The following is a 16,826-nucleotide window of genomic DNA, read 5'->3' on the forward strand; positions in this document are numbered from 1 at the left end:
ATTTAGGGTGACTCATTTCTGCTCTCTGGGTCTTAATTACCCATCTGTGAAACTAGTGCTCCCTCGATTTTTTCTGATACGTGGAACAACAGAAAGCTGTTCGGCAAATGCCCAGACACACTCAGGCTGCTCTCATTGTGTCGAGGGCTCCAGGAACTCCAAACCAGTATTGCCTGCGGGTCCGTCCTAGAGAATAAAGCACGTGACTACATAAAGCCCCTTCATTCAGCAGCTCCGCATCTACGAGTCCTCTGTGCAGTAAAAGCCTATAACCAGCCTATAAACACCTTTTGTTCCTTCTTTATCTAACCGCACGCAGAGATCCAGAGGGCTGTGGGTGCCCGGGACCCTCACCCGGGCCAGCACACAGCCAAGCGCGTTTCCAGCTACGGGCGTCTGGCTGGGGGGGGCCAGTTCCCCTAACCCCGCAGGGTGGAGGATTGAGCGTCGGTGCAGCGGGGCAGCCTCTGGGGCCCTCGCGCGCTCCGATTGGTTCTCGTGTCCTCGTGACTCCAGGCCCCGCCCCATGCCCCTCCTCCGCATCTGAGCTGGGGAGCGGATGGTCCGGGACTGAATGGGCGCTAGCGCGGCGCAGGGGGCGGGCCGGGGCGCCGGGCCCAGGACTGGTGGCAGGCTGCCTCCCGCTCCCTAATATGCGGACGAAGGCGGAGGGCGGCGCGGAGCGGCGTCCCCTGCAGCCGCGGACCAAGGCGGCGGTGGCGGCGGCGGCACCTGCCGGTCGAGGTACGTGGCGCAGCCCCCTCCTCTGCGTAGCGGGGCCCGCGGGCCGGGGGCGGCGGCGCAGATCCGTCCCTGCCCCCGCGTGGCTGGGCCCGGAGACTCCGCCCAAGCCCCCGCGGGCAGCGCCCAGGGCACGGTTCCCCCAAACGCGCCTGGCGGGGGCGCGGGCTGGGAGTCGTGGCCTCGCGCGGAGTGGACCGGCGGGAGGCGCCGCGGCCCGCGCAAGTGTGGACGCGGTGGAGGCTGAGGGGTGAACGACCGGGACGTGGGGTCCAGGCGCGGTGTCCCTTTCCCCTCAGTCTTTCACATCGACTTGGGGTTTAATTCATTGCTGGAAGCTTCTGAGCCCAGGAGAGCAGAGTTGACTCATTTCCCCGGGACAGAATTGGGGGACCCTATGACTAGCAGCTCCGGAAACTGACCTTTGCATCCATCGGGAAAGCGTGCGGTGTCTGCAGGTAGAAATTGGCCAGTGATCTTCCCTGCTTCCTCAATGCGGCCAGCCCTGCGGAAAAGACACGTTTTGGTGACCTTTGGTTTCTCCTGAATTGTAAGCAATGGCATTCATATGAGCCTTTAGTGTGTAAGTAATGCAAGATTTTCGGGGAGCATCTTCGAATAGGAAGAGGCGAGGGGTCCTCCCCAACCCCACATCAGGTGGGTGACCTTGGCGGACACTGATCCCCCTGTAGGACTCCATCTCCTGATCTGTACTGGGAGGTTTGACCTACTGATGGCCAAGGCCCCTTTCAGGCCCCTGGTTCTGTGGTTCTGACTGCAAAATGTGTTGACCAATGAAGAGAGTCCTGCAGAATCATTAGCTGACTTGAAAGACAAATTTATGTCCTCATGTCTTAATTCGTGTTTATGACGTTGCTTCATTAGGTATTGTTCATTTAAAAGGGAAAATGGTTTTTACCTGCTACCCTTCATCTGGCACCTTCGGGTTGCCTGCTCATTAGGCCACGCACCATGCTGGGTGTTGGGATTACAAAGAGAAAGGAGACGCATCTCCTGCCCTCTGGTGTTAAGCGGAGCCCTTCTCTTGGTAATCCTCTTCCACAGAAGAGTGCGCTGTCCTGAACCTGGAAGAGGCATCCTGTCTGTTGAGTGAAGGGGCACAAACTCAAAACTGTCAGGATGGGTTGTGGTTTCATTCACATAATCCTGAAAGCTTGATGGTTTAGAAGAATGTCTTAAATTTCTAGTCGTAGAGCCAGGGGATCACCTAAGTTCCAGTCAGTGCTGGGACAAGGAGAGACTAATGTGAACTGGCAGAGCCCTGTGACTGGAATGTCGTTAGCCTTTTCATGTGTCTGTCCGTTGTCTGAGTGCTGCTGTTGCTGTAAGATAAAATGAACCTTGGTTATGATTAGTAGCTGTGTCTTCCTCTAGGCGAGAAAAGAAATGGGTGAGGTGGGAAGGCACGAAGGTGTTTGTAGAAGACGGAGAGGGCCAACAGGCAGAAATTCTAAAAATGCACAGTTATGACTACCTATTTTGAAAATGCTTATGATTTTGGCACAGACTGCCAAATTGTTTCATATTACCACAATAGATTAGTACTGAATTTTTTTAATTTAATTTTTATTGGAGTATAGTTGATGTACAGTGTTGTGTTAATTTCTGCTGTACAGCAAAGTGTATCAGTTATACATGTACATATCTCCACACTTTTTTAGATTCTTTTCCCATATAGGTCGTTACAGAGTACTGAGTAGATAGAGTTCCCTGTGCTCTACAGTAGGTCCCTATTAGTTATCTGTTGTATATACGGTAGCGTGTATATGTCAATCCCAATCTCCCAGTTTATCCCTCCCCCCACCCCCCTTAGTAACCATAAGTTTCTCTTCTACATCTGTGACTCTATTTCTGTTTTGTAAATAAGTTCATTTGTACCGTTTTTTTAGATTCCACATATAAGTGATATTATATGATATTTGTCTGACTTCACTTAGTATGACAATCTCTAGGTCCATCCATGTTGCTGCATATGGCATTATTTCGTTCTTTTTTATGGTTGAGTAGTAGTATTGAATTTTAAGACTATATTCAAGACAGGATAAGAACAAACCCTTTGTTCTTTGATGTGCCTCCTTCAGTCCTTCCCTGCTTTCCCTGCTGGTCTGTTTGGCAGGAGTTTATCTAGCAGGTTGGCTCTTGGGAGGTGAATGGGACAGTAAAAAAGGTTCTGGGTCCTCTGTGTGAGTCATCCAGGTGCTGAGGGCGGAAGGGCTAGTCTTGGAAGAGGGTCAAACCTCATTTTTCACACCTTGCTAGTTGCTGAGAAGCGATTTAATCTGAACTGCCTGTGGAGACACTCCCAGAGAGTATGCTCTATGTTTTTGGTCTAGCTGGGAAGCCTTGGCAGAATTAAAGCAACTGGGAGTATACACACATTAATGATGGAACGAACTTCCCTAACTGCTGAGGAAGGAGAAGCAAGGGCTGGATCGGTATGAGGGGTATAAGTTAGCAAAGGCATCCAGAAGTGGGTGAATCACTGGCCTAGTGTGGGAGGGAGCCATGACTGCATGACTGTGGTTGGTGACACACAGGCTGTCCGGGGAGAGAGACCCAGCTTGAGCACACGTGCAGAGGGGGAGTGAGGAAGAGGGATAGGGGAGCGGGAGAAAAACGAGGTTGGAGGGCTACAAGGACACTACCAGGCTTTCCTTACCTGGACAGCTTTTTCTTTGTTTTTCTAAGTAGAGCATACATACTAGGAAAGTAGGCATAAGTATACTACTGTTCAACAGATTTTCCAAACTCAGCAAGACATTTTTGTTCCCCCTTTAGAGTGTGGAAGAATATCCAGGATTAAGTTACTGGATGGTTCATCAGCTCCTTATACCCATGAATTCTTCCCCTTTTCCAGTTTTAAATATCTGGAATTAATAGTTCAGAATCAGGTGGTATGATTTGATTAATTTAAACAGGGAAAAAGTGATACAAATAACAAATTTGTTTTGATGGAATAGCAGGTTGTGTTTTGAACATGAAGTCTGCCTTTAAGACTAGGTGTCATTTTCATAATTAAAGGCTTATATGTATTGAGTTCATCAACTCCTTTCTGCTTTTCACAAGCGTCTTGTTCTCATTTCCAATCTAGACTTCAGCAGCAAGAGAGGAGAACAGAGTTGTGGTACTTTTACAGGGCTGCCAGTACTCTCCTCTCTTTGCTTGTCATTTTCTGCAGTCAAGTCCTTAGTCGCCCAGGATTTGTAGCTGGTTTCCTTGCTTATTCTTCCTCTGGACCAGCTCTGTCCAATGGAAATATAAGCCAAGCCATGTATATAATTAAAATTTTTCTAGTAGCTACATTTAAAAAATTAAAAGGAAACCGGTGGATCAAAGTTTCAGTTTCCCAGGAAGATAAAAAAACCTTCTAACTCTTATGCTTATTCTTCTAGCCTAATGACACAGCTTCAAGCTGTATAAAGTAAAAAGTGACAGAATGACAGAAAAAGTTGACAAACCTGCCTAATAGTGAGAGATTTTAGCATATCTCTTTCCGTAATTGATAGAACAAGCTTACTAAAAACCAGTAAGGGATTTTTTTTTTTCCAATAAGGGATTGATTCAACAAGCAACACAATTAATAAGCTTGATCAAACTGATTAAATAGAAAACATAGTTCCAGCAAGTGAAGATTATACGTTTACAAAAATCGAACTTATACCAGGTCATAAAGTAAGTCCTAACATTTAAAATAATCGGTATCGTATTGACCAAGTTCTCTGAACACAGTGAAACTAAATTATGTATCAATTTAAGAATATAATTTTAAAAATTAAAAATTTTGAATTTGAAAGATAAAGAAGTGATAACAATGAAAATATATAAATCAAAACTTGTAGAATGGGGTTTCCCTGGTGGCGCAGTGGTTGAGAGTCCGCCTGCCGATGCAGGGGACACGGGTTCGTGCCCTGGTCCAGGAGGATCCCACATACCGCGGAGCAGCTGGGCCTGTGGGCCATGGCTGCTGAGCCTGCGCGTCCGGAGCCTGTGCTCCGCAGCGAGAGAGGCCACAACAGTGAGAGGCCCGCTTACCGCAAAAAAAAAAAAAAAAAAAAAACTTGTAGAATGAATTGTACACGTAAGGCTTGTGGGATGCAACTAAATCAGTATTTAAAGAGAAATACACAGTCTTAATTACTCATATTAGCAAGAAAATAGTCAAAAACTAATGAGCTAGTCAGCTAAATTAGGAAGACGTTAGGAACACAGCAATTAAAATAAATCCAAGGAGTTAGAAGGAAGGAATTTAAAAAAAAAGGTGAATTAATTTTAATAATATGTTTTAGTTAACCCAATATGTATAATATATTATGAAATCAATATAAAAATTGTTATTGAGCTATTTTACGTTCTTCTGGTCAAACTAAGTCTTCAAAGCCTTGTGTGTATCTTATACTTTTATTAGAGCACATCTCAGTTTGGTCTGGCCACGTTTGAATTACCCAGCAGCCCCATGTGACTATGGTGTCTTCGCCTCCTGTAAATGTTGAGGAGATTTGTGGTGATAAACAGGACAGTCAGAGCTAACAGTGGTGGGGTTCAGTTATCTGCCAAGTGAATCGAGGGTCATGGGAATCTAAGAGTGTTTTGTGGTTGGCAGAGGGTGGCTCTTTTTGAAAATCTTATAAGCACCCCCCCCAACAAACCCACATGCTACAAAACATAGGACAGAAATAAAGATAAATGCTCTACTGACTCACTTTGTCCTTACCTGTTTTAGACATGTTACATATATGTGTGTGTATATATATATATGTATATATATGTTCTTTTAATTTTCACAAAAGCCATATGAGTTTGGTACCATTATTATCCCCATTTTACAGATGAGGATATTGAGGCTCAGGGAGGTTAAGAAACTAAGAAACTCTCGGGGACAGAGCCGGGATCCAGACTCAGGCAGTCTGGCCTGGAGGGGGTAGATGAGGCAAATGCATCCCTGTCTTTGCAGTGTATAGGACATTCCTACCCCACCCCTCAGAAGGGCTCCTGAGAGGATGATCTGAGGTGGCTGAGGCAGCTCTGTTCCCTGGTCCAGGTTCCTGCGTTTCCAGACACAGCATCGTCACTCTGCTGGGTCTCCATGACAGCCTCCTCACTGGTCCTGCCTCACAAAAGGACTTCCCCATCTCCAGTCCTGCCTCAAGAGAGGTCTCTCCAAACTCCAGTTCCAGTTCAAATCCACACCCCAACCCCCAGTTGCTTCTTTTATCTTAGGATAAAATTCCAACCCACCATGGCATGACCTGCTTCCTTTCCCAGCCTCTGGGTACGTTGTTCCTTCTGGGGCTAGACCTTCAGAAATTCCCCTCAGTGCCTACTGTCCCTGCTCAGGCGGCACCTGTCTCCCCACCCCCAGCAAGTCCTACCCATTCTTTTCCTGGGGTGGGGGTGAGCCTTTTCTAAGCCCCTCCCAAACACACACATACACACGTCCTCCAAATGTAAAATACCTCCTAACACTGCCCTCATGTCCAATGTGGAGTGAGTTAAAAAGAAAAATGAGGAAAATAATTACATTGGTGTTAGATCTACTTGTCTGATTTTGAAAATGAGATGAGAGCTTTTAGAAGAGGCTGTTTCTGTGTTGCTTCTTGCTCTACCCCCAGGCACGTACTCCCTGCCTGATTAAAAACGGGGTTACGTGAATGACAGTATGCCTGTTTGGGAGCCTGCCCAAGTGCTGGTTTCCCACATTTTTGGAGCAGATAGTAAAAGGGACATGTGATTGGGGTGTGAAAGGCAACTGTATGTTTTAGCCATGCCTCTTACAGACCTAAATACATGTTGTCAGTTTTAGGAACTCAAACATGCTTAACTTATTCTGGGCTTAAAGCGACCCAAACAAAACTTTCCTCTGTCTCCTGTGTTTGCTCCCTCTCTTTCAAGTCTCTCAACTGCCAGGGCCTGTCAGCCTCCAGGTTGTTCCCTGTCGCTGTCCCTCCAGTTCCTTTTCTGGGGTCATTACCACTTTCTGGTAATGGATTTGGGGTTTTACATGACTAGTATGTTTCTTCTGTTCCAGTAGAACAAAGAGGGTTATTGAATACAGCCAGCCCTCCATATCAACCAACTGTGGCTCAAAAATACTCAAAACGGAAACTTTCTTGAAAGTTCCGAAAAACAACCCTTGAGTTTGCCGCATGGTGTCAACTACATACATAGCATTTACATTGTATTAGGTATTATAAGTAATCTAGAGATGATTTAAAGTATACGGGAGGGGGGCTTCCCCAGTGGCGCAGTGGTTGAGAGTCCGCCTGCCGATGCAGGGTACACGGGTTCGTGCCCCGGTCCGGGAAGATCCCACATGCCGCGGAGCGGCTGGGCCCATGAGCCATGGCCGCTGAGCCTGTGCTCCGCAACGGGAGAGGCCACAACAGTGAGAGGCCCGCATACTGCAAAAAAAAGAAAAATAAATAAAGTATACAGGAGGATGTGCATAGGTTATATGCAAATACTGCACCGTTTAATATAAGGGACTTGAGCATCCATGGATATGGTATCCAAGGGGGTGTCCGGGAACCAATTCCCTGTGGATACTGAGGGACCACTGTACCAGGTTAGTGCATAAACTGCGTATCGCATCCTCCACCTTCCCTTCCCCATTGACCTGCCAGCTGCTCCCTGAGGACTATTGCTAAGGTCCTGTTTGGGGATGTCTCTTGATAATCCCAAACCTTAAGAACCCATATCCTTACCCTTTCTTTTTGGGGTGGGATCTTGGTTATTTTAGAATTTGCACACTCACTTTTCCATCATCTCACACCTGGTGTTTCCCTTTATACTCCTGTTTGGGGGAAGGTCGCCATTTTGGAGCTTGTTTGTATTGGGTCCCAGAGTTGCTTTTGTTAACTGTTCATTCTACTGACTTTCACTTTCTCCTATTAAGTATTATTTATTCAGCCTGACTCCTTGTGTTTCCTTTAGATTAAGAGGGAAATCTCCCGTTAAAAAGGTAGCTTCTAGATTTGGCTTTATTTATGGCACTCCTGAGGTTGCCACAGACGTGCTCTGCTGTAGCATATTCTGCTCGTCTAATTTGCTGTCACGTGGAGGCCCACCGCCAGAGAGCTGTTACGTAAGGTGCTTTGTTAGAGCTTGGTGGGGCCCAAGGAGGACAGGCAGTTCTCTGGACAGTTTCCTCAGTTTATCCCCGTGTCCTGTCTTATTCCCTCTGGCCTCCTCCTCTTTGATGGGTGCCCACACCTCGGCCGGGAAATCATCTCAGCGGATGGTGGAGTGGTGGCAGCTGGTGGAGCCTTCTTGCATACTTTGCTATTTTTTTTCTTTTTTTTTCTCCCGTTAGCGGCCTGAATTTGTTACGCAGGCCGGATCACGGCTGGCTGGGTCCGACAAGAACAGCCCCTGCCAGCTCAGTCACCAAGTTCCGTGGCCTCTTCTTCCTCCACCGCTCTTGTCAGCCCCCATCTCGCCGTCCCTGCTCTGGCTCAGCTGCCCCATCACCCCTGGCTGCGGTGGTCACAGCAGCCCCTTGACCACTCCGTCCCATCGCCTCCTACATCCCATTGTGAGCTCTCCGCCTCCCTGCTTAAGAACCACTTAAGGCCGCCTCCTCCTCTGGGGCCAGTTGGGAGGGCCTGGTTCCTTCTTTGTCACATCTTCTGCCACTTTCCTCCAGGTCCCCTGTGACCTGGCCTGAGCAGCCCTCTCTGGGCATCTTGACATGCCCTTCCTTCCATCCGGAGTGCCTGCTCTCTCTTCTTTCTGTCTCTGAGGTCTTGCCTGTCCCTCAAGGATCCATTTACACATCATGTCCTCAGGGAGGCCTCCTTGATTTCGTCTGATGGAGCTAGTGGTCCCTTGGCCCGGGGCGCTCCAGGTTCCTCTGTTATTTGGCATTTTGAGTATTTAACTATTTTTTGCTTTCCCTAGCTGGGTTTTTCATTTCAAGAGAAAGGCTGTGTCTTAGTTTTCTTTATATTCCCAGTGCTTGGTGTATGCTTATTAAATGTCTGTTTAAAGGATTATTAGGTGAACAAAGCAAATTATACAACAGTACAGACCAGCCCTCCCCAGCTGGGGCTCTACAAGAGAATTAAGCCCTAATGCGCTAAGGTCACCATTGTATACTATGAATTAACTTCTCCCCTGTGCTTCTGGAGTGATTCTAGTTATATACCATCCTTGGGAGAATTAAGAAAATAGACACTCAGGGACTTCCCTGGCGGTCTAGTGGTTAAGACTTCACCTTCCAGGGCAGTGGATGAGGGTTTGATCCCTGGTCAGGGAGCTAGGATCCCACATGTCTCGCAGCTGGAAAACCAAAACGTAAAACAGAAGTAATATTGTAACAAATTCAATGAAGACTTTAAAAATGGTCCACGTCAAAAAAAAAAAAAATCTTTAAAGAAAATAGACACTCAGATCCTTTTCTGTAGGGCTTAATCTCCAGTGGACCCAGCCTGAAGAGGGCTAGTATAGGTAATATGATCCCAAACCTGATAAAATATACATATGCAAAGAGGAAAGGCAGATGGAGTATAGACCAGAATGTTAGCAGTGGATATCACTGCACTGTAGTGTAACGACCGGTGTGTGATTTCAAAATGTTCTTTCTGAAGTTTCTAACTTTGTGATAACAGAGTTGTGTTTGTTTTTTTTTTAATGTTTCTTGAATAATCCAAACCGGAGCTCCTAAACCTGATTGTGCTTTAATATAAGGCAGTGGAGAGTTGGAGTTTTGTTTTTAAATATAGCTCCCTGTGCCATGCCACAGCGGACCAGAAATCACAGAGCTGACCCCTCAGCATTGCCCCTGGAGAACCAGGCCTCCACATGAGGATGGGTAGCTGTCAGCCCTCTGAACCTGGGTGTTGCCACTGGACACTTGTAAATGAACGGCTGTGTCCAGCAGGCATGACTCAACGTAAGAGAAAATAGAGTCATAGGCACTCATGGAATACTCTCCAAAGCAAATCTAGAGGTGTTTTTTTCTTAATAGAGAAGAGTGAACACACCTTGTGGTTATTTGAATGAAGTCTGATAGAGGAGTCTCAATGCTAATTCTTGCCCCTCAGCTACTGCTTCAACCAGCCCTGGATTTTTTTCCTGAACTTTGACCTTGCTTGACCTCACACAGAATTTTATCCTTATCCTGGGTGCTGAAACCAGTAGATTGGATGAGGAACAGGGTAATTACTTAGTCTCTAAGTATCTCCCATCAAGTTACTTATTAATTACAAAGCGAAAAGAGTAACTTGACAGTAGTTAAACTTGCCTTACACAGATTTTTTTTTTCTTTTTTCTTTTTTTTTTTTTTTTTTTTGCGGTACGCGGGCCTCTCACTGTCGTGGCCTCTCCCGTTGCGGAGCACAGGCTCCGGACGCGCAGGCTCGGCGGCCATGGCTCACGGGCCCAGCCGCTCCAGGGAAGCCCGCTGCCTTACACAACTTTGACCAATTGATTTAACATCGCCAGTAATGGGACAAAGCAACATCAGGTGCCTCGTGAGAAAATGCACCGAGACAGACCAGCACCACTTCCGTGATATTCCTGCCGGAAACGTGTAACTTGAATCATGAAGAAACGGACAAATCTCCACTGAGGGACATTCTACAAAACAATTAGCCTGTACTTTTCAAAAAATGCCAAAGTCATGAAAGATAAAGGAACTCTTTCAGATTAGAGGAGGCTAAAAAGATATGACAGCTGAATGCCACATGTGATCCTGTTTTTGCTCCGAGGCCATTACTGGGACTGCTAAAGAAATTTGTCTGAGGTCTTTAAATTAGAGGACAGTATTAAAGTAACAGTAATTCCCTGATTTTTATCATAATACTGCAGTTGTGCCTGGGAATGTCCTTGTTTTTAGGAAATACTAAAATATTTAGGGGTGAAAGTCATTGTGTCCTCAGCTTACTTTCAAGTGGTTAAAAAAGTAGTATCGGCTTCCCTGGTGGCACAGTGGTTGAGAGTCCGCCTGCCGATGCAGGGGACACGGGTTCGTGCCCCGGTCCGGGAAGATCCCACGTGCCACGGAGCGGCTGGGCCCGTGAGCCATGGCCGCTGAGCCTGCGCATCCGGAGAGCCTGTGCTCCGCAACGGGAGAGGCCACGACAGTGAGAGGCCCGCGTACCGCAAAAAAAAAAAAAAAAAGTGGTATGTGCATCATATAATAGAATCACCAAGCAAATGTGGTAGAATGGTAACAAGTGGGTAGTCTGGGTGAGGGGAATTCTTTGTAGTTTTCTTACAGTCTCTCTGTAAGTTTGAGATTATGTCCAGAAATAAAGTTTTTAAAACCCAGAAGCCTCCAGATCGTGGTGCTGCGGCCAGCGTAGCATCAGAGGCCAACACTCTGAGTGGCTGCCCTTTCCAGGGTTGCTACTGAATCATTTCCAGCAACACTGAGCTCTCTTCAGAATTGGTTTTGTAGAATACAGGTTAGAGACCACTCAGTGTGGTTTCACCTGACAGGAAGGTTCTTTCTCCAACTTCCTGTTGATGTCGCCACCACTGTTGTCCCAGAAGGTATCACTCCTGCTGCATCCCCAGGTATCTGGTCAACCAACTCCAATGCACACATTTGCCTGGTTGAGAATAGACCTCCAGCTGTCCTGCGAAAGAGGCTTCCCAGGCAGAGTGTAACTTCATTAGCACCCAACCTGCTTCTTACATGTTAGCAGACATCCTCAGAGAGGTGACTTGGCCACCGTGAAACAGGCAACAGCCAAACAGTTAAGTATTTTCTCCCTCTTTTCTTGAAAAACAAAACAGATCCAGTCTCTCTTTTATTTTTATTGGATTTTTCCTCAGCTTTATTGAGATATAATTGACATATGACATTGTATGAATTTAAGTTGTACAACATGTTGATTTGATACACCTGTATGTTGCCAAATGATTACCACCATAGCCTTGGCTAAAACATCCATTACTGCACATAGTTATCTTTTTTTTTTTTTTGTGGTGAGAACATTTAAGATCTATTCTCTTAGCAACTTTCAAGTATGCAAATACAGTATTATTAACTATAATCACCATGCTGTGCATTAGATCCCCAGAACTTATTCTTATAACTGGGCACTGACACCTCCCCATTTCTCCCACCCACCTCCCCGGCCCCTGTTAACTACCACTGTACTCTCTGTTTCTACGAGTTATGCTTTTTTAGATTCCACATATAAGCGATGTTCCAGTTGCTCTTTTATTTCCTTGGTGGTGGATGGGACAATCATTTATCTCCCTTCCTCACCATACACACGCAGTGATTCTTGTTTGAAAAAGGATTCCTGTCCCTGTTGTCTGTATGCCAGGTGTGCCCTGGAGACTGTACAAATAACCAGTGATTGTGATATCTGGACGCATAGAGGGATCTGGTGTTCACATCTGTGGCCTGTTAGGATCTTGCTGAGTTTGGGTTAGCTTTTCTGTGGGGATCTGGGTCCAGGCTGCTGACCAGTACATTCATTTATTCATTGGTTCATTCGTTCAAGTATTTAAGTGCCTTTTACATGCTAGGCACTGTTTTAGATTCTGAGGTTACAGCAGTGAACAACATTGACAGTCTAGGAATCTTATGTTTCAGAGGGGAGAGCAGACAGTAGGCAAATACGTACGAGTCGTAATGAGTGTATGAGGTAAAGTAAAGCAGGAAGGTGAATCACAGGGCTTAGGGTGAGAATGCAGTGCTACAGAGGGTGATCAAGGAGGCGACTTTATTTATTTATTTATTTATTTTGCGGTACGCGGGCCTCTCGCTGTTGTGGCCTCTCCCGTCGCGGAGCACAGGCTCCGGACGCGCAGGCTCAGCGGCCATGGCTCACGGGCCCAGCCGCTCCGCGGCATGTGGGATCTTCCCGGACCGGGGCACGAACCCGTGTCCCCTGAATCGGCAGGCGGACTCTCAACCACTGCACCACCAGGGAAGCCCAAGGAGGCGACTTTTGAATAAAAACCAGGATAAAGATGGTGCGGGAGGGAGCCTTCTGGAAGAGGGGCAGAGGGAACCACCAGCGAAGACCCTGAAGTGGAAGTGGGGATGGCCTCCCCACCCCTTGAGGAACAGCAGGAGGCCTACTAGGCTGAAGCAGAGAGAAGAGGCGAGTGAGGAGAGTGCGGGGACGGGGAGAGGGCTCCAGATTTGACACTGCAACAGTGGATGTCCTGTTAATATCTTTTGTCACTTCAGTAAAACCTTGGAGAAATACCGTCTGCAGTTGCCGGGCATGTTCTCATTTTGGAAAATGTTCACGTACTGTGAGGGCTCAGTTAATTGCCTTTAACAATTTTAAACATATAAAAAGGCGATTGAATGATAGTCATCATGTATTCTCCGCATTGGAGCTATACCAGTTGATTAGAAGTAGATTAAAAAGCATACCTCAGAATCATCTTGCAGTTGCTTGCATCTTGGTAGGTGGTCAAAATTAGTAGAGTGTAGACTACATATTCGCAGAGCAACACTTTTATTTGCTTTCTCAGAAGACAGGTCCTCATAATTTTGTGCAGTTTGCAGGAGGATCTGAAAATCTTTAGGCTAAAATCTGTTGTTAATCGCAGCTGTGAGAAGCTTGCTGGAGAGCAAGGTTTCCTAAAGGGCCATACCCACAGAACTCGGGGGAACTTGCTTAAAATGCACACTTGGTGTCCTCACCTGGTCCTGCCAGGTGGGAAATTCTGGGGATGAGGTCTGGGAACCTGCGTACGTTACAGCAGCAAGCGGTTCTTGTGCGTGGTCAGGTTGGAGAACCGCAGGCTGAGACGGGTGGAGGCATTGATCAATTAAATTGAACAAATATTAGAAGTTTTGGGGAGATGTCTGAGCATGATCTCAGCATCAGTGCTCTCACCAGCACTTTTGTTGTGGTTTTGACATCATGGGTGAAATCTCACATTCCTAAAATAGAAATGAGACACTGCCTACCCAGCAGAAATAGGAAGGTCCCATATAGCAGAGGTTTGCACCCTTTGCTGGTGGGCATGGACTGAGATGGTTAAGGTGATCTGCTTGAGTTGCATGGATCCAGGAGTGAAAGCTGTCCTTCCTCCCCCATGCACACCTGTGAACCCGCCTCAGCAGGCTGGTGTGTGAATGCAGGGCTGTGCCTGCCAGTTGGTTCCTGTTCTTTTGTACACATGAGAACACGACCACATATCTTGCCGAATCAGGATTTCGTGAGCTTATGCAACCCAAACCAAATCTAGAAAAAGATTGGATACTGAAGGTCAAGAAACATCCATTTTTAGCCCACAGTCTTTGATTTTCAGTTTTTGCATTGTTTAATTACCTGCAATCCTTTAAAAAATACAGCAGTATTGAGATTTTAATATATAGTGACTTTATCCCAATGGGTAAAGTCGGGGGCGATTTTGCCCTCTGGGGGACGTTTGGCAAGGTCAGAAGACATTTTTGGTTGTCACAGCCGGGAGAGAGGGCAAGGACCAGAGATGCTAACAGCATCTAGTGGGTGGAGGCCAGGGATGCTGTGAAACATCCCACGATGCACAAGACAGCCTCTCTGCCTCCTACAACGAAGGATTACCCAGCCCCAAATGTCAGTAGTGCCGAGGCAGAGAAACCCTGCAAGCGATCAACTCCATGCCTCTTATCTGTGTTATATGTTAGGATTCTAAGCGAGTGCTCCTGTTTGAAACACAAAAAAGAGTTCCACGGCTGAAACTGGTTTGAAATTAGCCACCTAGATTATATGAGGATGCCTGTCAGCTTGGTTGGACAGGGAGCACAGGTCACCAAGACTCTGTGAGCCCCAGGTAAGGCCCTGGCTGGTGTGCTTTTGAACTTTTCCAACGAGACCATCTTCCCCGCCGCCACTTCTCCTTCCTGTTGGCTGGGGGCAGAAGAAAGTTTAGTTTAGAACTTCATTCTGACCCACTGCTTCCCAGCTTCTGGGCCCTAGCCCCGTGGCTTTTGTGATAGTACCTGTGGGTGGGCTTTGGGGAGGCCACCGTGCCTGTGTCTGTGCTGGATGTCCAGCACCACACTTGTGAACAGCCTCCTTTCCTGAAGCCCTCCCCACGCCATTGGAGTTACGTTCCTGTTGTCATTTCCCTGGACCTCGGGTTTCTAGAAAGCGGGGACTTAATCCATTTCATCTTGGCATTCCCACAGAGCATGTTGGAGGAACTGATGAAATTAGAAGTCACCCTTTATTCTGTGTACAGTGGGGGCACCCATATTACTTTTTTAGGTTAAAGCGATCCAAAATGCATTTTGTTTTAGGAGCTATTGTGCTCCTTTCTTAAATAGTTGAATTTCCGGAATGTTATGGAACCCAGGCTTGGAACTGTCACAGCAGAGTCACAGATTTTAAGGTTTCCTCTTCTGATTTCCAGCAGCACCTTCTGTGCTTCTTCCTCACCTCTCCAACCCCTAGAAGGCTCTGCCTTTTGTTCTTCCCCTTGGAGATCTAATCTCTTTAGAACAACCTTAATTGTTCCTTTATCTAAACAGCCCCAGGCCCTTTTCTCGGCTGTGGCTGGCCTTACTGCTGATTTAGATTCCCTCTCTCCTCCTTCATTACTGGCAGAATCCTAATTTTGTGTGGAAGCAGCCTGCCCAATTTGTGAAAAGTTCCTGGACAACTTTGCGGCTGGGGGTAGTCACGTGATGCAGTTCTGGCTAACAAGATAGAATTGGAAGCCCGTCAGGGATTTCCGGGGAAGTTTTTCCTTTCCTGATGGAGGTGCCTCCCCTTCCTCTCTGGCTTATCCCTCTTCTCCTTCCTGCTTGGAGTTTGGAGCAGAGGCTGGTGGGAGCCAGGGACAGGGACAGCTTTGCAGAGCCACTGCGCCTGTTCTGTAAGAAAAACACACGCCTGGGGAATTCCCTGGCAGTCTAGTGGTTAGGACTTCAAACATCCACTGCAGGGGGTACGGGTTTGATCCCTGGTTGGGGAACTAAGATCCCGCATGCCTCGCGGCATGGCCAAAAAAAAGAAAAAAAAAAAAAAAAAAGACACCCCCAGTTGGCTTGTGCTGGGTGCCAAACCTGGGCTTGGCTGGTGCCCAGGTTTCTGTTATGTGCGACCAAGTGCACCCCTGACTGATACTCCAGCTTAGATCCCTCCCCAGGGCTCCAAGCTGGCATTTATCAGCCTAATGGCCCACTGGCACTGGGGACTCCGCAAGGGCACACGTCCTCCTTGTGACCTCCCTGACACTTGAGTTCTCCTCCCGCCTGCCTGCTTGCCACGTCTGACCTGCCTCAAGCCCTGTCTCTGCTGCAGCTGGAAGCCCTTCCTGCCCGCCTGGCCACAGCATGGGGGCTGGGGCACAGGGTCTGCTGCTGAGAGGGGCCCAGTCTCTGGCTGTCCCCCTCCACCCCGTCCCTGCTGCCTCCCCGGCGACTCTCTTCCACATCTCATGACCCCCCTGAATAAAATCTTCAAGGGCTTCTCGTGATCGTCCGTGACCTTCTGCCATCATCCATATGTTGACCCTGCTGACCTAATGACCTGTCTTAGGTCAGCTTCCCTAGAAGCAGAGCCTGGAACAGGAACTGTGGTCTCAGCTGCTCCCCCAGGGAGCTCTGGAGCTTGAATTGCTCTCCAGGGTAATCCCAGGCCTTTTGTCCCCCTGTCAATCAGTCGTTGGCTGGGGACAGAGGACAGATCCTCAGAGAAGTGGGCAGCGGTGTGCTGTCAGCAGTCAACACTCACAGCCGAGATGTGGCACCAGCCCTGGGGTGCCCAACGAGACCACAGTATTGCCCTTAACTCCTGCCTGCGCCCACACCCCAGGCCATACTTTCGCAGCTGTACCTAGTCACTCGCTCTCCAGACTCCCCAGGCCTCTGCTTTGCTCGTTCCTTCTGCCCGCGGGGTGGGTCTCCCCTCCTCACCCAGCCCCCTCTGCGCCTGCTGTAGCTGGTGTGTTATCCTTGGCAGCGGGAGGTGTTTAATCTCTGCGCATTCCAAAGCCGTCCCCCCTGAGGCAGGCTTTCTGTCTTGTCTCCTGTCCTCCTCTATCAAGTACAGTTCTTCATCTAAAACAGAAAATCCAAGCATGATTTCAGTGACTGTCTCCTCCGCTTTCCCGTGGATGGCGTGTGACTCGTACCAGTCGAGGTCCACAGGAGA

General features: G+C 47.7%; 1 protein-coding gene across 4 annotated transcripts in view; it reads left to right on the top strand.

Annotated features, from left to right (window-relative positions):
• The first annotated feature begins 599 nt into the window (after nucleotides 1–599).
• ST3GAL5 (ST3 beta-galactoside alpha-2,3-sialyltransferase 5) overlaps nucleotides 600–16,826 on the top strand; it is a 47,772-nt gene continuing 31,545 nt past the window's right edge. For 2 of the 4 annotated variants that reach the window (XM_089922863.1, XM_022556139.3), the window contains exon 1: nucleotides 990–1,291. Coding sequence is in view for 1 of the 4 variants with exons in the window: in XM_022556133.3 (XP_022411841.2) it covers nucleotides 654–744 (91 nt within the window). In the remaining 3 variants the exon portion in view is untranslated. Of the gene's footprint in view, nucleotides 745–989; nucleotides 1,292–16,826 lie in introns of those variants that run through there. The other 2 variants (XM_022556133.3, XM_022556136.3) reach the window with 2 other exon arrangements.

The sequence above is a fragment of the Delphinapterus leucas genome, chromosome 13, assembly GCF_059928025.1.
Source record: "Delphinapterus leucas isolate spDelLeu-1000000601 "Yukka" chromosome 13, BTC_Dleu_Yukka2, whole genome shotgun sequence".
Taxonomy (NCBI): Eukaryota; Metazoa; Chordata; class Mammalia; order Artiodactyla; family Monodontidae; genus Delphinapterus; species Delphinapterus leucas.